This window comes from Danio rerio, chromosome 13 (genome assembly GCF_052040795.2).
Source record: "Danio rerio strain M-AB ecotype USA chromosome 13, GRCz13ab, whole genome shotgun sequence".
Lineage (NCBI taxonomy): Eukaryota > Metazoa > Chordata > Actinopteri > Cypriniformes > Danionidae > Danio > Danio rerio.
In genome coordinates, this window is record NC_141033.1 from 13,807,501 (window position 1) to 13,825,643 (window position 18,143).

The 18,143-nt window shown below is 37.2% G+C and overlaps 1 protein-coding gene and 2 long non-coding RNA genes across 4 annotated transcripts in view; 1 reads left to right on the forward strand and 2 right to left on the reverse strand.

Annotated features, from left to right (window-relative positions):
* LOC147834145 (uncharacterized) overlaps positions 1 to 18,143 on the reverse strand; it is a 762,525-nt gene that overhangs the window by 588,519 nt on the left and 155,863 nt on the right. The window lies entirely within an intron of this gene.
* On the reverse strand, positions 10 to 2,421 carry LOC141377154 (uncharacterized). The gene is made up of 3 exons (XR_015505826.1): positions 1,651 to 2,421; positions 1,474 to 1,573; positions 10 to 373 (listed from the first exon to the last, which is right to left on the reverse strand). It is a non-coding gene; the product is annotated as an uncharacterized LOC141377154 (long non-coding RNA).
* Positions 1,955 to 18,143, forward strand: part of dnaaf9 (dynein axonemal assembly factor 9) — a 46,869-nt gene continuing 30,680 nt past the window's right edge. Inside the window, exons 1-17 of one of the 2 annotated variants that reach the window (NM_001145562.1) lie at positions 1,955 to 2,096; positions 6,176 to 6,255; positions 6,382 to 6,507; positions 6,631 to 6,755; positions 8,108 to 8,204; positions 8,286 to 8,392; positions 8,564 to 8,641; positions 8,742 to 8,843; positions 11,487 to 11,542; positions 11,644 to 11,779; positions 11,895 to 11,976; positions 12,072 to 12,108; positions 12,189 to 12,273; positions 13,248 to 13,324; positions 16,650 to 16,694; positions 16,788 to 16,833; positions 16,913 to 17,021. In NM_001145562.1, coding sequence (NP_001139034.1) covers positions 2,020 to 2,096; positions 6,176 to 6,255; positions 6,382 to 6,507; positions 6,631 to 6,755; positions 8,108 to 8,204; positions 8,286 to 8,392; positions 8,564 to 8,641; positions 8,742 to 8,843; positions 11,487 to 11,542; positions 11,644 to 11,779; positions 11,895 to 11,976; positions 12,072 to 12,108; positions 12,189 to 12,273; positions 13,248 to 13,324; positions 16,650 to 16,694; positions 16,788 to 16,833; positions 16,913 to 17,021 — 1,465 coding nt within the window. In that variant the 5' untranslated portion in view covers positions 1,955 to 2,019. The remainder of the gene's footprint in view (positions 2,097 to 6,175; positions 6,256 to 6,381; positions 6,508 to 6,630; positions 6,756 to 8,107; positions 8,205 to 8,285; positions 8,393 to 8,563; positions 8,642 to 8,741; positions 8,844 to 11,486; positions 11,543 to 11,643; positions 11,780 to 11,894; positions 11,977 to 12,071; positions 12,109 to 12,188; positions 12,274 to 13,247; positions 13,325 to 16,649; positions 16,695 to 16,787; positions 16,834 to 16,912; positions 17,022 to 18,143) is intronic. The other variant, XR_015505154.1, reaches the window with a different exon arrangement.

Here is an 18,143-nt window from a genome sequence, read left to right on the forward strand (position 1 = left end):
CAACACAATGGCTATACAGAGCAGTGTTTTTATTATTATTAAATTATCAATATTACACAAGCAATCAACCACTAGGGTTGGGGTTGTCACAGTGCCACAGTGGGAAGCACAATTGCCTCACAGCAAGACGGTCACTGGTTCGAGCCCTGGCTGGGTCAGTTGGTATTTCTGTGCGGAGTTTGCATATTCTCTACATGTATGTTTGGGTTTCTTACAGGTGCTCCAGTTTCACCCACAGTCCAAAGACGTGTGCTATAGGTAAATTGAAAGAGTGTGTATAGTTGTTTCTAAGTGTCAAGTTGTGGCTGGAAGGGCATCTGCTGCGTTAAACCAATGCTGGAGAGGTTGGTGGTTCATTCCACTTTGGCGACCCCTGAATAATAAAGGGACAAAGCCAAAAAGAAAATGAATGAACATGTTTTCAATGTGCATTAGCTTTAAAGAAATGTACTGTTCTACATTTCCATTGTGTTGTTCACACATTCATTCACTTTCTTTTTGACTTAGTCCCTTTATTAATCCAGGGTCGCCACAGCGGAATGAACCGCCAACTTATCCAGCACGTTTTTATGCAGCGGATGCCCTTCTAGCTGCAATCCATCTCTAGGAAACATCCACACACATACACTCATACACTACGGACAATTTAGCCTACCCAATTCACCTGTACCGAATGTCTTTGGACTGTGGGGGAAACCGGAGCACCTGGAGAAACCCACGCGAACGCAGGGAGAACATGCAAACTCAACACAGAAACACCAACTGAATTGACCCCGCCGAGGCTCGAAACAGCAACCCAGTGACCTTCTTGCCGTGAGGCGACAGCACTACCTACTGCACCACTGCGTCGCCTCCAAATATACACTTTTTATGTAAATTCCTTATCCTGCATTTACATAAATATATTTATATGATTGGCTGATTAAAAAAATATATACGTATGAAAACAAAACACTTCATGAACTGCAGATAGACATAAGCAAAATTAATGTTTAGGCAAATTAACTGAAATTGTGGTGGCGCAATGGGTAGCATGATCGCCTCACAGCAAGAAGGTTGCTGGTTCGAGTCCCGGCTGGGTCAGTTAGCATTTCTGTGTGGAGTTTGCATATTCTCCCTGTATTCGCATGGGTTTCCTCCGGGTGCTCCGGTTTCCCAAACAGTCAAAAGATATGCACTGTGAATTGAATAAGCTAAATTGACTGAACGTAGTGTATGGGTTGTGGCTGGAATGGCATCCGCTGTGTAAAGCATATGCTGGATAACAAGTTGGAGGTTCATTCCACTGTGGAGAACCCTGAATAAAAAAGGGACTAAGCAAATGAATGAATGAATAATTGAAAATGTTGATTGTAAATTAATTATATGCAGCACAAAATTCATTCCTAAATAATTGAAAAACAACAGGTCTAGACATGATCTGTCTGACAGAAAATATGATTATTCTGACCGGAACTAATATACAGAATTTACCAATTTTTTTTTCTTCGATCCATGTTGACATTCAAGTCATCTGTTGCAGCTTCCATTACTGTACTGTACGTCGCATAAGAATGTGCTATTGTCCTCTGTACTGTGCTTGAATAAAATAGTTGTTAATTTGTTGAATCTAATAGAATGATATAAATAGAATATGTATACGCTGTATACCAAGAAATGTAAATAATTCAATGGAGAATTGCTCTAGGATTGCATGAGACTGGTATTATTTCTTCCTTTCTCAGCGGTGGAGGAGGCAAGTGCCATTCGGTTGTTTTGAGATTGAAATTAAATGCGTTCAAAAACAACTTTTACAATAACCCGATATAAAATTATTTTAAACATTATTGATGTTAACGTCACGGGATGGCATACTGTTTATCTTGGTCACACTGTGCAACATTAAAAATGACGATGCTCCCCCCTCCTTGAAGAAATGGTATGCTCGGTTCCTATGCGCTGTACTCTGTTGTTCTCCTACAGTGAGTCTACTGCCTACTATGGAGACTAACAGCAATAGAAATAGTGACAGATATCCAAATGCTTTCTAAATACCAAACAACGAACATGGCTGCTATAAGGAAAAACAAATCTTCTATAATGACCGCTGCCGTAAGGTAATTATTATTTTGTAGTTTATTTTCGGTTGTAGGCACAATATTTCGCATTTAGACAGAGCAGAAATGACTGCTTAGGCTTACGGGCCAACCGTCCGCGCGCGCATCCTCTGTACAAAGTCGAAATAAGATGCTTCAATATAATTTGATGCTGACATTACCAGTAATTCGAAAAAAATAAGGAATTAGTTGCCAGATCATTGTCGTTAAGCTAATTGTCACGCGCCCCCGCCCACCCCTAAGCGTGAATGCATTATTCTCGCTTGATTTGGGATCCCGTGAGACACTTCTCCCGTTTCCAAGATGGTGACAGCGCTGAAAGACTGTAAACATCCGCTCGCCTACGGTTTGGTCAAACATGAGCGTTAAGACATGGCCTTTCTTTTGGTTTGATTATTATTCGTGAAATAGATTATTTTCAATTTTCAGTCGGTCATCCCATTTTTAGCCGCAAAATGTCTAACGTTATACCGTAAATCCACATTTCTTGTACGTATAGTGTTTAAATACAGAATAAATAGCCGTTTCTTGGCATTGTAAAATATGTACGTTAACGTTAGTGTACAACGTTACGCTTTGCTTGATAATATAACATTGTAATATCTACAAAGACAAGATGAAGAAAGATAAATATGGTGGATTTGGGGGTGGGCATCATGTTTCTCAACTCACACAAAATGGCCATCTTACCTCAAACTTGATACTTGAAAAGTGTTTCACTCAAATATGACATTTCTCACATTATTATTGTTATTATAATATCCAAACTTGTATTTGTGCGTGAAACAGAGAGAGAATAAAAGCATCTGTGTTTCCACATAACTACGGTATATAGTGACCATTCACTTTTGCAGTTGTTATTATTATTATTATTATTATTAGAGTGTATTTTTTTAAATATACTCTGCAATCTATTAAATGTTTTCTGTTCATAACAACAAACTCACATTCTAATTTTTGTATCATAAAAAGGCTTTAGACATAAATGAATTCTGAGTTAACAGGTTAATAATTCGGAGAGTTAAAAATGAACCTTCTTTTATGGCATCTGCTAAAGCCATCGTGAATTTTTCAGCTCAGCACTCTTTAGCAGTGAACCATCAACATTAATGTTTCAAATCTAAGGTTCAACAGTATGACATCACCAAACTATCTCTAGAGGTTAGTTCACCCCAAAATAAAAATGCAGTCATAATAAAAAGGTTCATTTGATGACAAATAATCGTTATTTAAGGAGGTCCTGGATCCATTACCATGAAGCTGGATTAGCTGGCTAGCCAGTTAAGTTTAGTTTGCACCAATCTTGGGTTTTAGGTTAATATGAAGGCAGCTCAACTTTAATCATTCTTCATTCCCATGGTATTATAGAGCAGCTGAGCTATGTTCATGATATCTAAAATCCAGAATTGTTTTAAACTAAATTCAAACTTAAAAGGCTAGCTGCTAATCTGGATTCATAGTACAAGGCACCTGTTTTTGACATCACCCTGTTGTATATCCCCAACGCTGCACTGGCATCTACATCTTAGGACACACCAAACAAGCAGATCAAATGTTCTGAAAAGAGTTTTTCAACTTAACATGCTAGACATCTATACAAACCCAAAACTGGACCTGATGTCACAAGATGTGACCATAAACAAGAGAGAATGCACTTAGAACTTTGCAGTTCATTCATTCATTCATTCATTCATTCATTCATTCATTCATTTTCTTTTTGACATAGTGCCTTTATTAATTTGTGGTCGCCACAGCAGAACAAAATGCCAACTTAACCAGCATATGTTTTATGCAGCAGATGCCCTTCCAGCTGCAACCCATCACTGGAAAACATCCATGCACGCTCATGCACACACATACTCTATGAACAATGTATATTACCCAATTCACCTATAGTGCATGTCTTTGGACTTGTGGAGGAGACCGAAGCACCCAAAGAAAACCCATGTGAACATAAATAAAATGCAAACTCCACACAGAAATGTCAACTGACCCAGCCGAGGCTCGAACCAGCAACCTTCTTGCTGTGAGGCGATTGTGCTACCCACTGCATCCCCGTGCTGTCCCTTTGCAGTCAATACAGGATTATTAATTTGTTACAGGTGTTCCATCACAAAAACTTTTTCTTCGTCTTTTTTGTTTTTTGTTTTTGTTGTGCAATATTAGGTTTGTTTCTAAGTTGTTTTTAAATGAACTAGATAGATTATCAACCTAGAAAATAAATTATTTACTCATCCCTCAATGTTCCAAGTCTTAGTTGTGTTTTTTTCTTCTGTTTAAAAAAAAAAGAATGTATATTGAATAAGGCTGATAAATGACCTTCATAGTATATAAATCTTTCTATGGAAGCAATATATACTATACATTTCGGTGGCTACAGGTTACCAACATTCTCAGAGAGTAAATGGTGAGCAGATTTTAATTTTTGGTTTAACTATCCCTTTTAGTTTGAACTAAGGATAAACTATTATATTATTAGACATTTACCACATATTTCAGATTTGCAGGTGTATAAAATCTTCATAAATCAGTGTTTTGTAAAGGGGCCATCACTGTGTTTATTAGAAAATTAATAATTTTTATACCTTCTAGAATGTAAATGCTATTTATGCTTAATGTTTGTCCTCAAACAGATATATCGCATAGCATTTTTTGATCTTTCAAAATTACATTAACCCTTGTGGGCTATTGGGATGTTTTCATCCACTCTTAAGACAACTTTTCCTGTTTTTTAGCAAATTGGATCATTTTTGGTGACATTTTTTTTGACACGGATATTTTGACATTTAGAAAAAATCCTTAGAAAATTTTTAGAAATTCAACAATATACTCTGGACAACTTTACTCCCCTTTCGTTATGTTTGTTGCTGTTTTTGCCCCATTGACTTCAATTGTAATTACATTTTTTTGATTGCAAAGCCATGACGCCATATAATCATGCATTCAAGTTTTTTCTGATGGGAAGAGTTAACATTTGTAATTGTTACTGTTGGTCATTGGTTGCAGGGCAAAAAATGCTTAGTGTCTGCCTTCTATAGAGTGTCTGCGAGAGTGTGAGAAAGATCTTTGCATGCTTACCTTGATATGTTTGAGAAACTAAAAAATAACCACCCCAGCTCTCAAAACATGGTAAACATACTAAGTGTATATTAAATTCGTTGTTCTACTCCATAGAACGCCATATAAAAAATGGAAACTTTTTTGTACAGGCGTGTCTAAAGGGTTTAATGGTGTTAACTGTTGATCGACAATAGAAATTACAATTTGGCCTCTTTCCAATGGAAAAAAGAATGCATGATTATTTGGTGTCATGGCTTTGCAATCAAAATACACCGTTATAATGGAAGTCAATAGGGTAAAAACCTCCACAAACATAACAAAAGTGTAGTCAATTTGAACAGTACACACATGTTAATGTTGCCTTAATTGAGTATATTGATGCTGTGGCACAGTAGGTAGTGCTGTCGTCTCACAGCAAGAAGTTCGCGAGATCGAGCCTCAGGTGGGTCAGTTGGCATTTCTGTGTGGATCTCCCCATGTTCGCGTGGGTTTCCTTCAGGTGCTCCGGTTTCCCCCACAGGTCCGAAGACATGTGGTACAGGTGATTTGGGTAAGCTAAATTGTAGTGTATGTGTGTAATTGAGTGTGTATGGATGTTTCCCAGTGATGGATTGCAGCTGGAAGAGCATCCGCTGCGTAAAAAATATGCTTTATTAAGTTGGCGGTTCATTCCGCTGTGGTGACCCCATATTAATAAAGGAACTAAGCCGAAAAGAAAATGAATGAATTGATTATATGCATTTATTATGAATCCTTTTTGGATCATAAAAGCCCCTGGTGAGTGGTCACTATGAAAAGTCCTTGTGGGAAAACTGCCTGTGTATCGTTTGGAGAGACAAGTAAAGTAAACATGGACAGCATTTTCATTTTTATGAATCGTTTCTCTGCATGAGCCCTATAGTGAGTTTTTCCTTTCCTGTTTCAAATAATGCCGGACTACATTGTTTACTATATAGAGTTTTGTTATTTCCTGAAACATTGTGCAGTGAATATACTTGAATGCAATGCTGTTCTTGCAGCTGCTCCCGCTTACGACAGGTCCAGGCTCTTCTAAGGGATGATGTCAATACAGCTCCAGATGGCATCCTTTGCTCCCTGGGTAAGTGAATTAATCAGTATAATCTGTGCTCTTTCGCTCATATGATCTTTTACTCCAAAGACACAGGCGGAAATAGTTTACTCCAGTGGTACACCTGTAAGTAATATACTCTGTTTGATTTTTCAGGTATTGACAGCCGCTACAATGAAGGCTGCAGTGAGCTGGCCAGCTACCTTTTCTGCGGTTTGTACAACCACAACCATTTTGACATGGAGCAGATTCCAGAGGATTTCCCTGAGGAAGTACTGGATGGTACGACAAATTCACAACTTTTCATAATTATGTACTGTGTTAAAAGGCTGTTTCATTTCAGGGAGTTTTACTTGAAAGTAATTTGTTATGCATAAATTAGAATTGTTGTTTGCTTATTTGTAGATGTGATCATCCTTATTAAGGCAGAGTGTGTGCATTTGTACTGCAACCCAGTGAATTATGGGTACCTGCTTCCCTATGTATCTCACTGGAGGAATTTACAACTTCATTGTCTGACTGAAACAGAGGTAATGATATAATAACAAGATATGCAGTAAACATCAATATAATACAACTGTTTTAATTAATCTTTCTTTATATAGCATGTTTCAAATAAGCGTTTCTAAACCAGCTTCATGCTAATAACAGATAGAATTGGCAGTTTAGGGTAATTATTGAATTTATTGTATAACAATGGTTTGTTCTGTAGACTATCGAAAAAATATAGCTTAAAGGGGCTTATAATTTTGTCATTGAAATGTTAAAAAAATTAAAAACTGCTTTTATTCTTGCTGAAATGAAACAAATAAGAATTTCACCAGAAGAAAAAATATTATCAGACATACTGTGTAAATTCCATTGCTCTGTTAAACATCATTTAAGAAATATTAAAAAAAAAGAAAAGTAAAAAATGTAAAGTAAACTGTGGTTGGGTTGTAGTTTGCTGTAGATCATATGGCAATATCAAATATTTATTTATTTATTGTACTATTATTATTGCAATAACAACAAAAGAGTCACAAGTACAAATTAAACAGAATGTAAGTACAATACAGTACGGTAATACTTTTTTTCAATGATAAGGAAATTATTTAAATGTAAGTATTAAAACAAAATATAGTATTTCTGACAATTTGCTGAGTTATGAATTAGTTATAATGAACAGTATTGCGATACTATTTGGTAATGTGATACTTCAGCTGGTAATTAATCATGTAATCTAATTAAAATAATACAAATAGTAAAAGGTAAAATAAAATATTAATTGTGTATTAATTTATTTTAATACATTCATTTGCTGAAGATTACATATAACGGTGTTCAATCAATTATTTCATTGTGTTTTGAATTAACTAAAAATATAAACACTATAAATACTATAAATAGGTATAAACACTAAAACAAAGTGACTTTCAAGCACTTCTATTCATCCATGCTCTGTTCCTTTATTTCAACTATTGTTCTGTATTTTCTACTAATAGTTCAGTTCACATTAAGCATTGTAATAAAAGACAGAATAACATTTACAATGAATCAGACAGCCTCAAATATGTTTGAATTATCATAAATATTTACAATAGCAGATTGTACAGTTTTGCGTATTTGTCAAAAAAATATTAAGCACATCATCTCAGTAAAATAATAAAAAAATATATATACAAAAGTAAAATATTAAGCTTAAGATTTGTTAGAGATTGCTTGCATGGAACAAAACAATTGTTAAATCATTAATTCAAGTGTTTGTGTTATTGAGTATTACATTTTAAACATTACACTAAATTATTTAACCAAAGAAACACTAATCGAACACTGACTAATGACTATTAACACTGTACCTTCATCTCAAATGTTCTGTTTTTTATTTTCCACTTATTTTTAGTACGAGGATGAAGAGGTTGCAGAGGAATTTAAGATCTCCAGTTTTGTGTCCATGGTTCAAGATTGCCATTGTATTGGAATCCCCTACAGTTCTCATGGTAAGCGTGTGATACACTGATGAAGGTATTGTGAAACCTTGTTCATCTGTCAATCGTGTTTATGTTTTGATATTTTAATAGGACACGTTCAGAAGTTCGATATGTTCATGTTGGAGAAATGGCCCATCATTCAGGCATTTGCCTTGGAAGGAATTGGAGCTGGACTGTTTTTCACCATGAAATATAAGGTTTTGTGCTGCTCTGCGGCTTTTACCTACAGTATACATAATTTGTGGGACATAAATGCATTATATGATAGCTGTACGTTACATAATATGATTTATACTAGAGTAAATGCACTAACACAGCTGGAGTTATTGTGTCCTTTACCAAAGTTGTTTGTTTCTTGCCTCTCATAGCTCAAAGATGTAAGTCAGAGACTCTGGCAAGTCTACAGCAGATTGGACCCTGTGTCTCTGGACTGCCTTCTCAATGAGGTAAAGAACTGGCTTACACTGAAGCTTGATTGTTTACCTTTCACATGCCCATGCACACATGTCTTTCTTATACAAGAGTGGGTGTGATATTCTCTCACAGGACCTTCAGTTGTTTGAAAGACAATGGAGCTGTTTGTTCTCCAGTATGGAAATTGAAAGTGCTCTGTCCATGCAGGAGCTGTCAGAGGCCCAAGTTGCAGAGGTACTGATTGCAATACTATCCCTACCTCATTTTTTGCATTAAAAAAAATATATAAATTAAAGTTGGATTATTTACAATCAGATGATGTCACCTAGACTGGAAAATATCAACCAGTAGTCAAAAAGCGATTTAGACATTACAGGTCTTCCTTATGGGCTCTATGCGCAGCTAGTGTTTTTTTAGCGACCAATTCATTTCTGGTGAAAGGTTAATGTGACTTTTTTCATTTTTAAATGTTTTTTAACAGCATCGATGTTTAATATAATTAAAATATAGAAACCTAATAGACGTACGCATTCATTTAGTTTTTTTTAAGTGTAAAATAAGCAGCAGGCGAATGCAGAAACACTATTGAAAATACTATGGTAAAATAAGTTTTCATATTTTAAAGACATGGCAAAAATAGAATTTAATGCAGTGCTTCTTGTCTGGGTGGGACCCACTTTATATTAGTGTATCAATCAGTTCAATGAAGAACTTTCATTAATTCTTAAAGAAATCAGATCTTAAATGTGGCAATTTTGAAATGGCATGAAAACATATTCACTGGAGCTTGAGCTCAATTACTGAATTACTGAGTGCATATACCCTAATTACTGCAGATGAGGTTCCATTTTAAGGGGATATATGTTAAATTTAGAAACCATTGGCAATTGTTTGTGCTCGCATTCGTGAACATGTGATGTAAAAGAGACGCTAACAACATGTGAGTGCATAATTCTTGTGCGCTATTTAATTACTTTCACTTTCTAATTAATGACAGTTGGGTGTGACAAGTGAAAGAACCGGTGCTGAGGCTTAATGCTGGCAAACCAACTATCGCACCAAGCTTAATGCCAGCTTTGCTGCTGACAGCATTTATCAAAGTCCCTTTAAAGCAAGTAATTTCACTCAGCAGCCATCTTTGAAACGCCTCTTAGGCAGTATGCTCAGGCATTCTGTTTGAATGGGGAAACATAAAATTCTCCAAAACTACGTTCCAAGCTTACGACTAAATTTCATATTTCGAATTACTAATAAAATAAAACAACAACTGTCAATTAAGTTTCATTTCTAAATGTTCGTATCACACAAAATCTGCAGAAACCCATGTCTGGTCCGAGCCCCTCCCCCGGAGAATCGTCATTCTATATCGATCGCTGAATGGGTCCTGTACTAGAAAGTGGGCTTTATTCACCATTTAGCGATCGACGATTGGCTCCTGTAGCTTCATTCGCTGTATTGACAAATACGAGTGATGACATGTCTTTTGTATTCTGTAATCTTTGCATTCATTTACTCTCAGTGACCAAATACATAGAGAGCACCTTTACCCCAGTGAATAAAATCAATGAATAAAACCAAAACCACCTGTAGAAGCATTTTCTCTCTTTCTTCATCTCTCTAAAATAAAAATAAAAAAGCACTTTCTCTAGCACTAAATTCCCTGAGCACAAGCATGTTTCTTTGTATAACTAGCACTTCTGGTATGTATTGCCTATTCGTGTTGAATCACTGACTGTCTCCTCAATTGTAAGTCGCTTTGGATAAAATCATCTGCTAAATGACAACGTAAATGTACATGCAAAAAAGTGACAGTGGTAAGAAAACAGCAGCTAAGAAAGCATCTAATCGTAGGAATGTGGATGTGTTTGCACAAGCTTTACAATTGACTTTTCTCGGTGACAAATTTCTTGGTGTAAAATTATATTTGTTATGATAATGATGAAGCATCTAAAGGCTCATACACACCCTGACATTTTCGTTTGCGTTTATCGTCAGCGTTTTACGAGACGTTTTTCCGGATTCAAACCCAAGCGATTTTCACTGGCGTCAAGCAGAAGAGTATGCAAAATCACTCCTTGATGTTAGATGCCGCTACACAACTTTAAGCTTTTGACACCCCGCTTATAACAAAGAAGAAGAGAAAGAGGGGAAGTTGACACGCTTGTTTAAGTTACTGGTGACTCGAACAAGCATGGATGTTAGCTTCAGCTATAGTGATGAGGAAATGATTATTGTTCACCAGAGCAATAAGCAGCTCCACGTTCATATCGCCTCTAAGCATCTTCTTCAATGTACGCTTGCATTGACAGTTTTGGGCTTGAGCGCCTCCAAGTGCTGTTTACTGTAACTTCAGCAGCTCCGTGCATGTAAACAAAAGTGCCAATCTGATTGGAGGAGAAGGTTTTAACGCAGTGCGTCAAAACAAAAAAACGAGTATGGGGCGTTTCTTTAAAAATTTTACGTCTGGCGTTTTGCACGTTGGTGTGCACGATTACATTGACGCCCTTTATTTAGTCACGAGGTGTTAAACGTCGACAGAAAACACGAGCAAAAAACGTCTTAGTGTGCACAGGCCTTAAGACTGTATGATCTATATAGATGTGGCTATGTGAGACTAACAATTTGGCTTTATCCTGAATATTACAGTACAAGGATTTGTGTCTAGTTTCAGAATGGAAAAGAGGGCTAGGCAGCACATGAATACATTTCTTAATACATATACATATTTCATGTTTCAAATGAATTCAAGCTGCCTCCTACATGTTTCTTTTTTCTATATGATTGCCATGTAATGCTGGCTGTAACAGTTGCTGTAAAAATGGTAAAAAGGATATGGTTCAGTGTGTGATGCTTAATCTTATTTTCTGTGTCTTTCAGCCTTTCAGAACATATTATTCGCATGGTCTTATTTCCAGCAATATTACAGACAAGAGGTATCTCCATATGAAAAAGTAGTTCTTATTTCTTTGACGTTCTGGAGGAATTATTTCTCTTTGTCAGGCATATAATGAATTTGACATTTTTTGCTCTCCAGTAAAAGCAGGCAGCCATTTGTCTTGTTTGGAAGTCACTCCACTAAGGAAGATTTGGAAAGCTATTGTTTCACCTTCCCCTCTGAAGGCCATCAGGTCCGCAACACTGGGCCCAGCGGGGGTGTTGCCAAACACATGGTGAGAGAGCGCCACACTGTGGAATTGTGAATCAGACTTCTGCTTGTATGAATTCCTTTCCTTCCTTGATGTCCTTGCATGCTACAATTTGACCTGTGTTTTCTATCACTTGCAGCTGCTTCAGTGTGTGGCTCCTAAAGGGCCACTGGCCTGTGCTCGAACCTATTTTTTTGGAAACACACATGTCCCATACTTGGGTAAGTGTACTTCTGGAAATATCTTTATTGTAAAATCATTCTCGTTTTTACTGTTCACTACAGTAAGTTAATTTGTCTCATTTTAAATCTGGCAGGAAATAACAACACTCAGCAGAGGAGGACAGATCTCCAGTGAGCTCTCCAGTCATGCTTTGATCGTCATATGTTCTTTTAACTTGATTTGTTGTAAAGTAAGATCTTTTCTGTTATAGGGTGCTTTCACATATCTACTCAGCGGCAATTCAGTCTGTACTAGCAGGAATCAAATGTTTTTCCATCAACTCTAGTGCAAGCAAGGTAAGTTTTTTTTTAACTAAAGGGTCCCTTTTAATTATAATGTTTTGACAGGTAAAATACAAAAAACAACAACTGGAAAATGTCTGAATGTGAGTGAACAAATTCCTTAATATCATAGTCTTCAATAAGGCTTGATCGGAACAAGAACAATAGCTGTTCTGATAACCATTACTTTTAAGTAAAAAACAATATTAAAGGTGCAATCACAAAAATTTGTCATTAATGTAAAAGAGACCAGCATGATATCAGAATGAACAAAGTATTTTTTATTCATTCATGTGGATATTAATATAGTTGTTGTTATGATTTAAATTTTTACATATTTGTAAATGGTACTTAACATTCCTCCAATGGACAGTAACTATATTTCTGACCGAAAACATCTCGTCTCATTTATCTAATTGCAATTTTAATATTATATTTTAAAGTGATATTAGTTTGAATGTAGAAAATCATTATTATTTTGTTCATTGTTTCTATTACTTTATATCAAAGCAATGAAATTATAGTTTAAAAAATCCCCCCAATAATCCAATAATTATGATAAAAAAATTGATCTTAGCTTTGCAACAATAATTCTTAGAGCTTATCTTTTAGCCAAACATACATAAAACCTTTTTACCATTGTTGCATTTTAGTATTCATTTGTTAATCATTTACTGAGAACCAAACCACTCAGAGACACTGAAGACTTTTATCTAGCACATTGGATACATATTTATTATGCTATTACAATGCAGTCTTTGGCATTTGATAACCATCTTAAGCATATTGTGCTCTCATGGATTGTTAACACTGTTTATTACAAACCAGCTGGTGGAAAAAATAGTTTCTTACATTCACCAGTGACCTTTTTTTTCTCTTTTAATGGCCCTGGCTGTGTCACAGTAATTTTATGATGACATCATTATGGGCTTAGAAAAAGCTCTGCTCAGGTTATCGTTTTAGTAAATGTGGATATTATTGTTTTCAAGGCAAAGGATGTAGCAGATCAAACGTTTCAGCTGGCCTTGGAAAGCTTTGGGTTGATTCAGTATAAGGGTGCTCTCAGGTATGCAGCAAACACAAACACACAGACACACACAAAAGTGGATATACTGTAGCTTTAAACTGGCCCAGAAAAAATCTGCAGAAATCTTGCACTTTCTGATTTAGCAAAGATGGGATGATATAGAGATGGTATTATTGTTTTCTTAAAGACCTTTTTTTTGGAGCGCAAAATTACCCATTATGCTTTGCATGTATGCGCAAGAAGAATGCTAAGAACTTCCGGTCAGCAGCTGATGCGGGAAAACAGTCACATTTGGACAGCTTTGAAACCAAAGTTTTAATCTATTTTACCTGCTTTTATCATCTTTGAACTAATCCTGTTGTCCATCAGCACCATCTCTTGGATTTAAAGAAATGCGATCTAATGGGATGGAAAACAGCTGCTGTGAGGCATTTTTCCCACGTTGTCATATGGCATTTTCGGCCGTTTAAATGAAGCCTCGTCATCGCTAAAGTCAACAGTTTCTCTTTCTGTCAAATATATAATTAACCCAAACAACCCAATCATCAAAATGTTTGACACACACACATAGCCTGGACTGTCGCACTGATACACTGATTTAATAACTGTGACAAAGTGAAAATATAGGCTATAGTCATTTCGAAATGACAGAAAAACACAAACCATGGTAAAAACAACACACGAAATGAAACATAAACGGCTCGCGACTAGAGTGAACAGCTAATCAGCCAGCGGAGTATTAATAACAGACTTTGTAAATTGCATGACTTAGGGTGCTTTCACACCTACACTTTTGTTTCGGAACGTATCTCGTTTGCCCAGTTAGCGCGGTTCGATTGGCATATGTGAACAGGGCAATCGCGCTCTGTTCCGCGCCAAAGTAATCGCTTTGAGATCGCTTGAGTGAGGTGGTCTCGGCTCGATTGAAACGAACCCTGGAGCGGATCGATTGCAGTGAGAAAGCGATCCGATCCGAGCACGGTTATATCACAGTGTTTTATAGATATGTAATAGGCTTACGGCTATATGAAGAGAGAATTATGAGTAGGGCGGGAAGTTTCGCGAGTCTCCTGATGCCCGCAAACGAGTGATGATCTCCCGGTAATCTCGCGTCTCCCTCCGGTCCTCAAATAGGCATCGTCGCGCACCCTTCTAACCCCTCCCTCCCTTCTCCCTCCACCCCTTCTCATCCGTCTCTCCTCAGACACGTCGCGCGCGCTCACCCTGTCAATCCCAACCAAACCACCACCTCTCCTGACAGCTTAACGGGACGCTGCAAAATAAACCCTGACACTCTGACTAATGTGAGGAGAGTTTACTCGCACGTGACTTGTTTTAGCTCTTTTGGTCCGATTAGAAACTTTGCAGTGTGAAAGCGAACCGCTCCAAGAGCAAAGAGCAACAATGTAACAATTGTTATCTCTGTTTCGGAACAACTGAATCGATTCACAGGTGTGAAAGCACCCTTAAATACCTGTTAAGTTTCATGCCAGTAATCTGGTTTGCTCTATAATGCAGTGAAGTATTTTTTGTCTGTCTGTGTGTGTGTGTGTGTGTGTGTGTGTGTGTTAGGGATGGGAAGATTAACCGATATGTATCGATACGCGGTCATGCGCGTGCACGATGCGAGTGCATCGGTTGAGCAGCAGAGGATGAATGAAATTTTGGAAGCAAATCGAGATGCATCGGTTTTTGCGAGATGCATCGATTTTTCCGAGATACAGCTTATATTTTTAATATAGAATGTATTTTTTATTTATTAACAAGTGTTGTCAACCTGTTTTTGGCGCATAATTTAATCGACCTACATAAAGTAAGCCTTAGCAACGGATTTGCGGATGTGCACACACTACAACTCAGTGTATCAAGTGTGCGGATGAAGCTAGTGGAGCGCCCTCAGAAAGCGCGAGAAGAAAAACAAACATTTTATTCCCCACTGAGTTTTAAATCTAAAGTATGGCAGGCAACATTATGGATTTAAGGATGGACGACATGACAGGACAGATGCAATTTGCAAAATGTGCCGCGCATCTGTAAAATACGCGGGCAGTATGACTAATCTGAAATCTCACTTGAAGCGGCGCCACGGTGTTGTTGTGAAAGCATCTTCCAGTGTTTCTGCATCCCCGGCTTTCGCACTGCTTCAACCAGCTCCAAAAGTGGTGAGAACAGCATTGCAAGTTTTTTTTCCATGCGCAACAGTTCTGCTCGCTCTACGCCAATAACGAATGCTATTGCATTGTTCATCTGCAAAGATATTCAGCCTAGTGTCACGGAGAACGAAGGTTTTAAACACCTCCTCCTGTTAATTTTTATTTAATTATAATAATAATAATATTAATAATAATAATGATAAAAATAATTGGGTGTCACGGTGGCACAGTGGGTAGTTTGACCACCTCACAGCAAGAAGATTGCTGGTTTGATTTTTTTTTTTTTAGCCTGTTGTTTACAGTGACAGTGATGTTTCAAAGCAGCATAACACTGCTAGTTCACAACTTTAAGTTTTGAATAATCAGTGGCAAAATATATCTTTGTAAAACTTGTTTTCATAGTTGAAAAGTTAAATCACAATTCTTGTTGTGCAATGCTAAATTTATTTATGTTGAAAGAGTGCAAATATATACATATTTTTCTAATATATATTGCACTTATACATTCTGTTTATCTTGAAAATACTTAAATAATATGTGCTATATGTTCTAAAATGGCCCTCTACTGTAAACTGACACTCTGGCTCTGAGAGAAGAGCCAGTTTGTAAAAAAAAAAAGTCTTGGTTTTGCTTGGTTTATAAATAATCAAACTCATTCAATGGCACAGCATCCTCTTTCACATCATCTCATAAACTTGATCTAATTAGTTAGTGCTGAAATATCGCATCGTATCGTGATATGGGTGTGAATCGTATCGTGTTGCATCGCAATATGTCACAAATGTATCGCTAATATATCGGATCGTATTCTTTGTATCGAGATGCGTATCGGATCGGCATTATAGCTTAGATGCCCAACCCTAGTGTGTGTGTGTGTATGTGTGTGTGTGTGTTGAAGAGCTGCTGAGGTAACAGCTGACAGGCTGAGAACACACACACTGTGTTTCTGATGGCAGACACATGAACTAGGAGAACGTTTTTTTTTCCGTATTTCTGACGCGCTTGAACCACATCTTACAGATTATAACGGCTTTACCAAATACATTTCCATTATTTTTTTTAGATTCTGAGCATGTAGACTCCTTGTTGGCCTTGGCTGCACGATATTTGTTTTTGGAAGAAATATCATATGTCCTATTATATGTCTCATTGGATCAAACATTTCCTGTTTGCGTTGTTAATTGAGAGTCTATTTTGTTTGTTTATTTTAGGTCCAAAGCTGTGTTCAGCATACAGGCTGTCAACAACAAGGGGTCGTGAGTTTCTCTACACTAACATGCAACTTCATTGCACGTTTTTCATTATCTTTTAATTGCTTTATTTCATTTTTTCACAATTTCCTTACGCAGAATCGTTCCCCTTAGTGATGAGGACAGCCACTTTCTGGTAAAAACAGTGAGTATACATCTTTCCTGCCCAGCTGCTGCTTTTTAACTGTATAGCAACTTCCAATAAATGTCTGACTCCTTCACAGGCGTCCATGATGGTGTACGATATCCCAGATCTCCAGTGTGGAGGAAACCTAGGATCAGTAGTTTTCTCTGAATCCTTTCTAGAGTCCAGTGTTTACATTCAGCAGAGAGGTAAAAATAACATAAAATATATATTTTTTATTCAAATGGCTGTTACTTTAATAATCCTCAGGCCATTCAAGATGTTAAAATGTCAGAGTTTTTTTCTCCAGTAAAACATTATACAATATTTTTAGCTGAAGCCGTAGTTTTTGGTGGTTCATCAAATGCAAGTCAAAAGTGAGTGGCACGCTGGATGTACTGCTCTGCGGGCACTGTCTTTAGATTGTTCTCCATACAGCGCTAAGCAAGACAAACAGATGCTGAAGGTTTACATTTCTAAGACATGATGGCACTTTGAGAGTCAATAAATAAATTAATAAGCATAGAGGCAACATCAAATTATTAACCAAGGCTCCTGATGATACATTAACACTGGAACTACCGGAATTGTAGCGTTTGTTGGAATTGTAGTCATTCTGACTGTTCAAGGCGTCATTCATTCATTCATTTTCTTGTGGGCTTAGTCCCTATATTAATCCGGGGTTGCCACAGCGGAATGAACCGCCAACTTATCCAGCAAGTTTTTACGCAGCGAATGCCCTTTCAGCCACAACCCATCCCTACACACACACATTCACACACACAAACACACACATAAACACACTCATACACAACAGAAAATTTAGCCTACCCAATTCACCTGTACCGCATGTCTTTGGACTGTGGGGGAAAACGGAGCATCTGGAGGCAACCCACGCGAACGCAGGGAGAACATGCTAACTCCACACAGAAATGCCAATTGAACCAAGGCTTGAACCAGTAACCCAGCGACGCTCTTGCTGTGAGGCGACAGCTCTACTGCGCCTCTGCTTCTTTAATATCTTTCTATTGAGATATTAAAAGAAAACTTAGAACGTATGTTGTCATATTTAATGAAGTGATTACCTTAAAAATACAATATGTTTGGTAATACAGCCTATTAATGTGTACTATTAGACTTTGCTGGGGAAAATACTTTTTTCGCAGCACTGAATACAGCAGGTAGCACACCGTATGTGACGCACATATAACATTTGGAAGTAATACACATTCGATGTCCTCAGTTCTAGCTGGGCACCAAGTGATGCATCTGGTGTGCAACGCCCATATGCTGTTTTGAAAGACATATCTAAAGTTTTGTTTCAGAAGTTT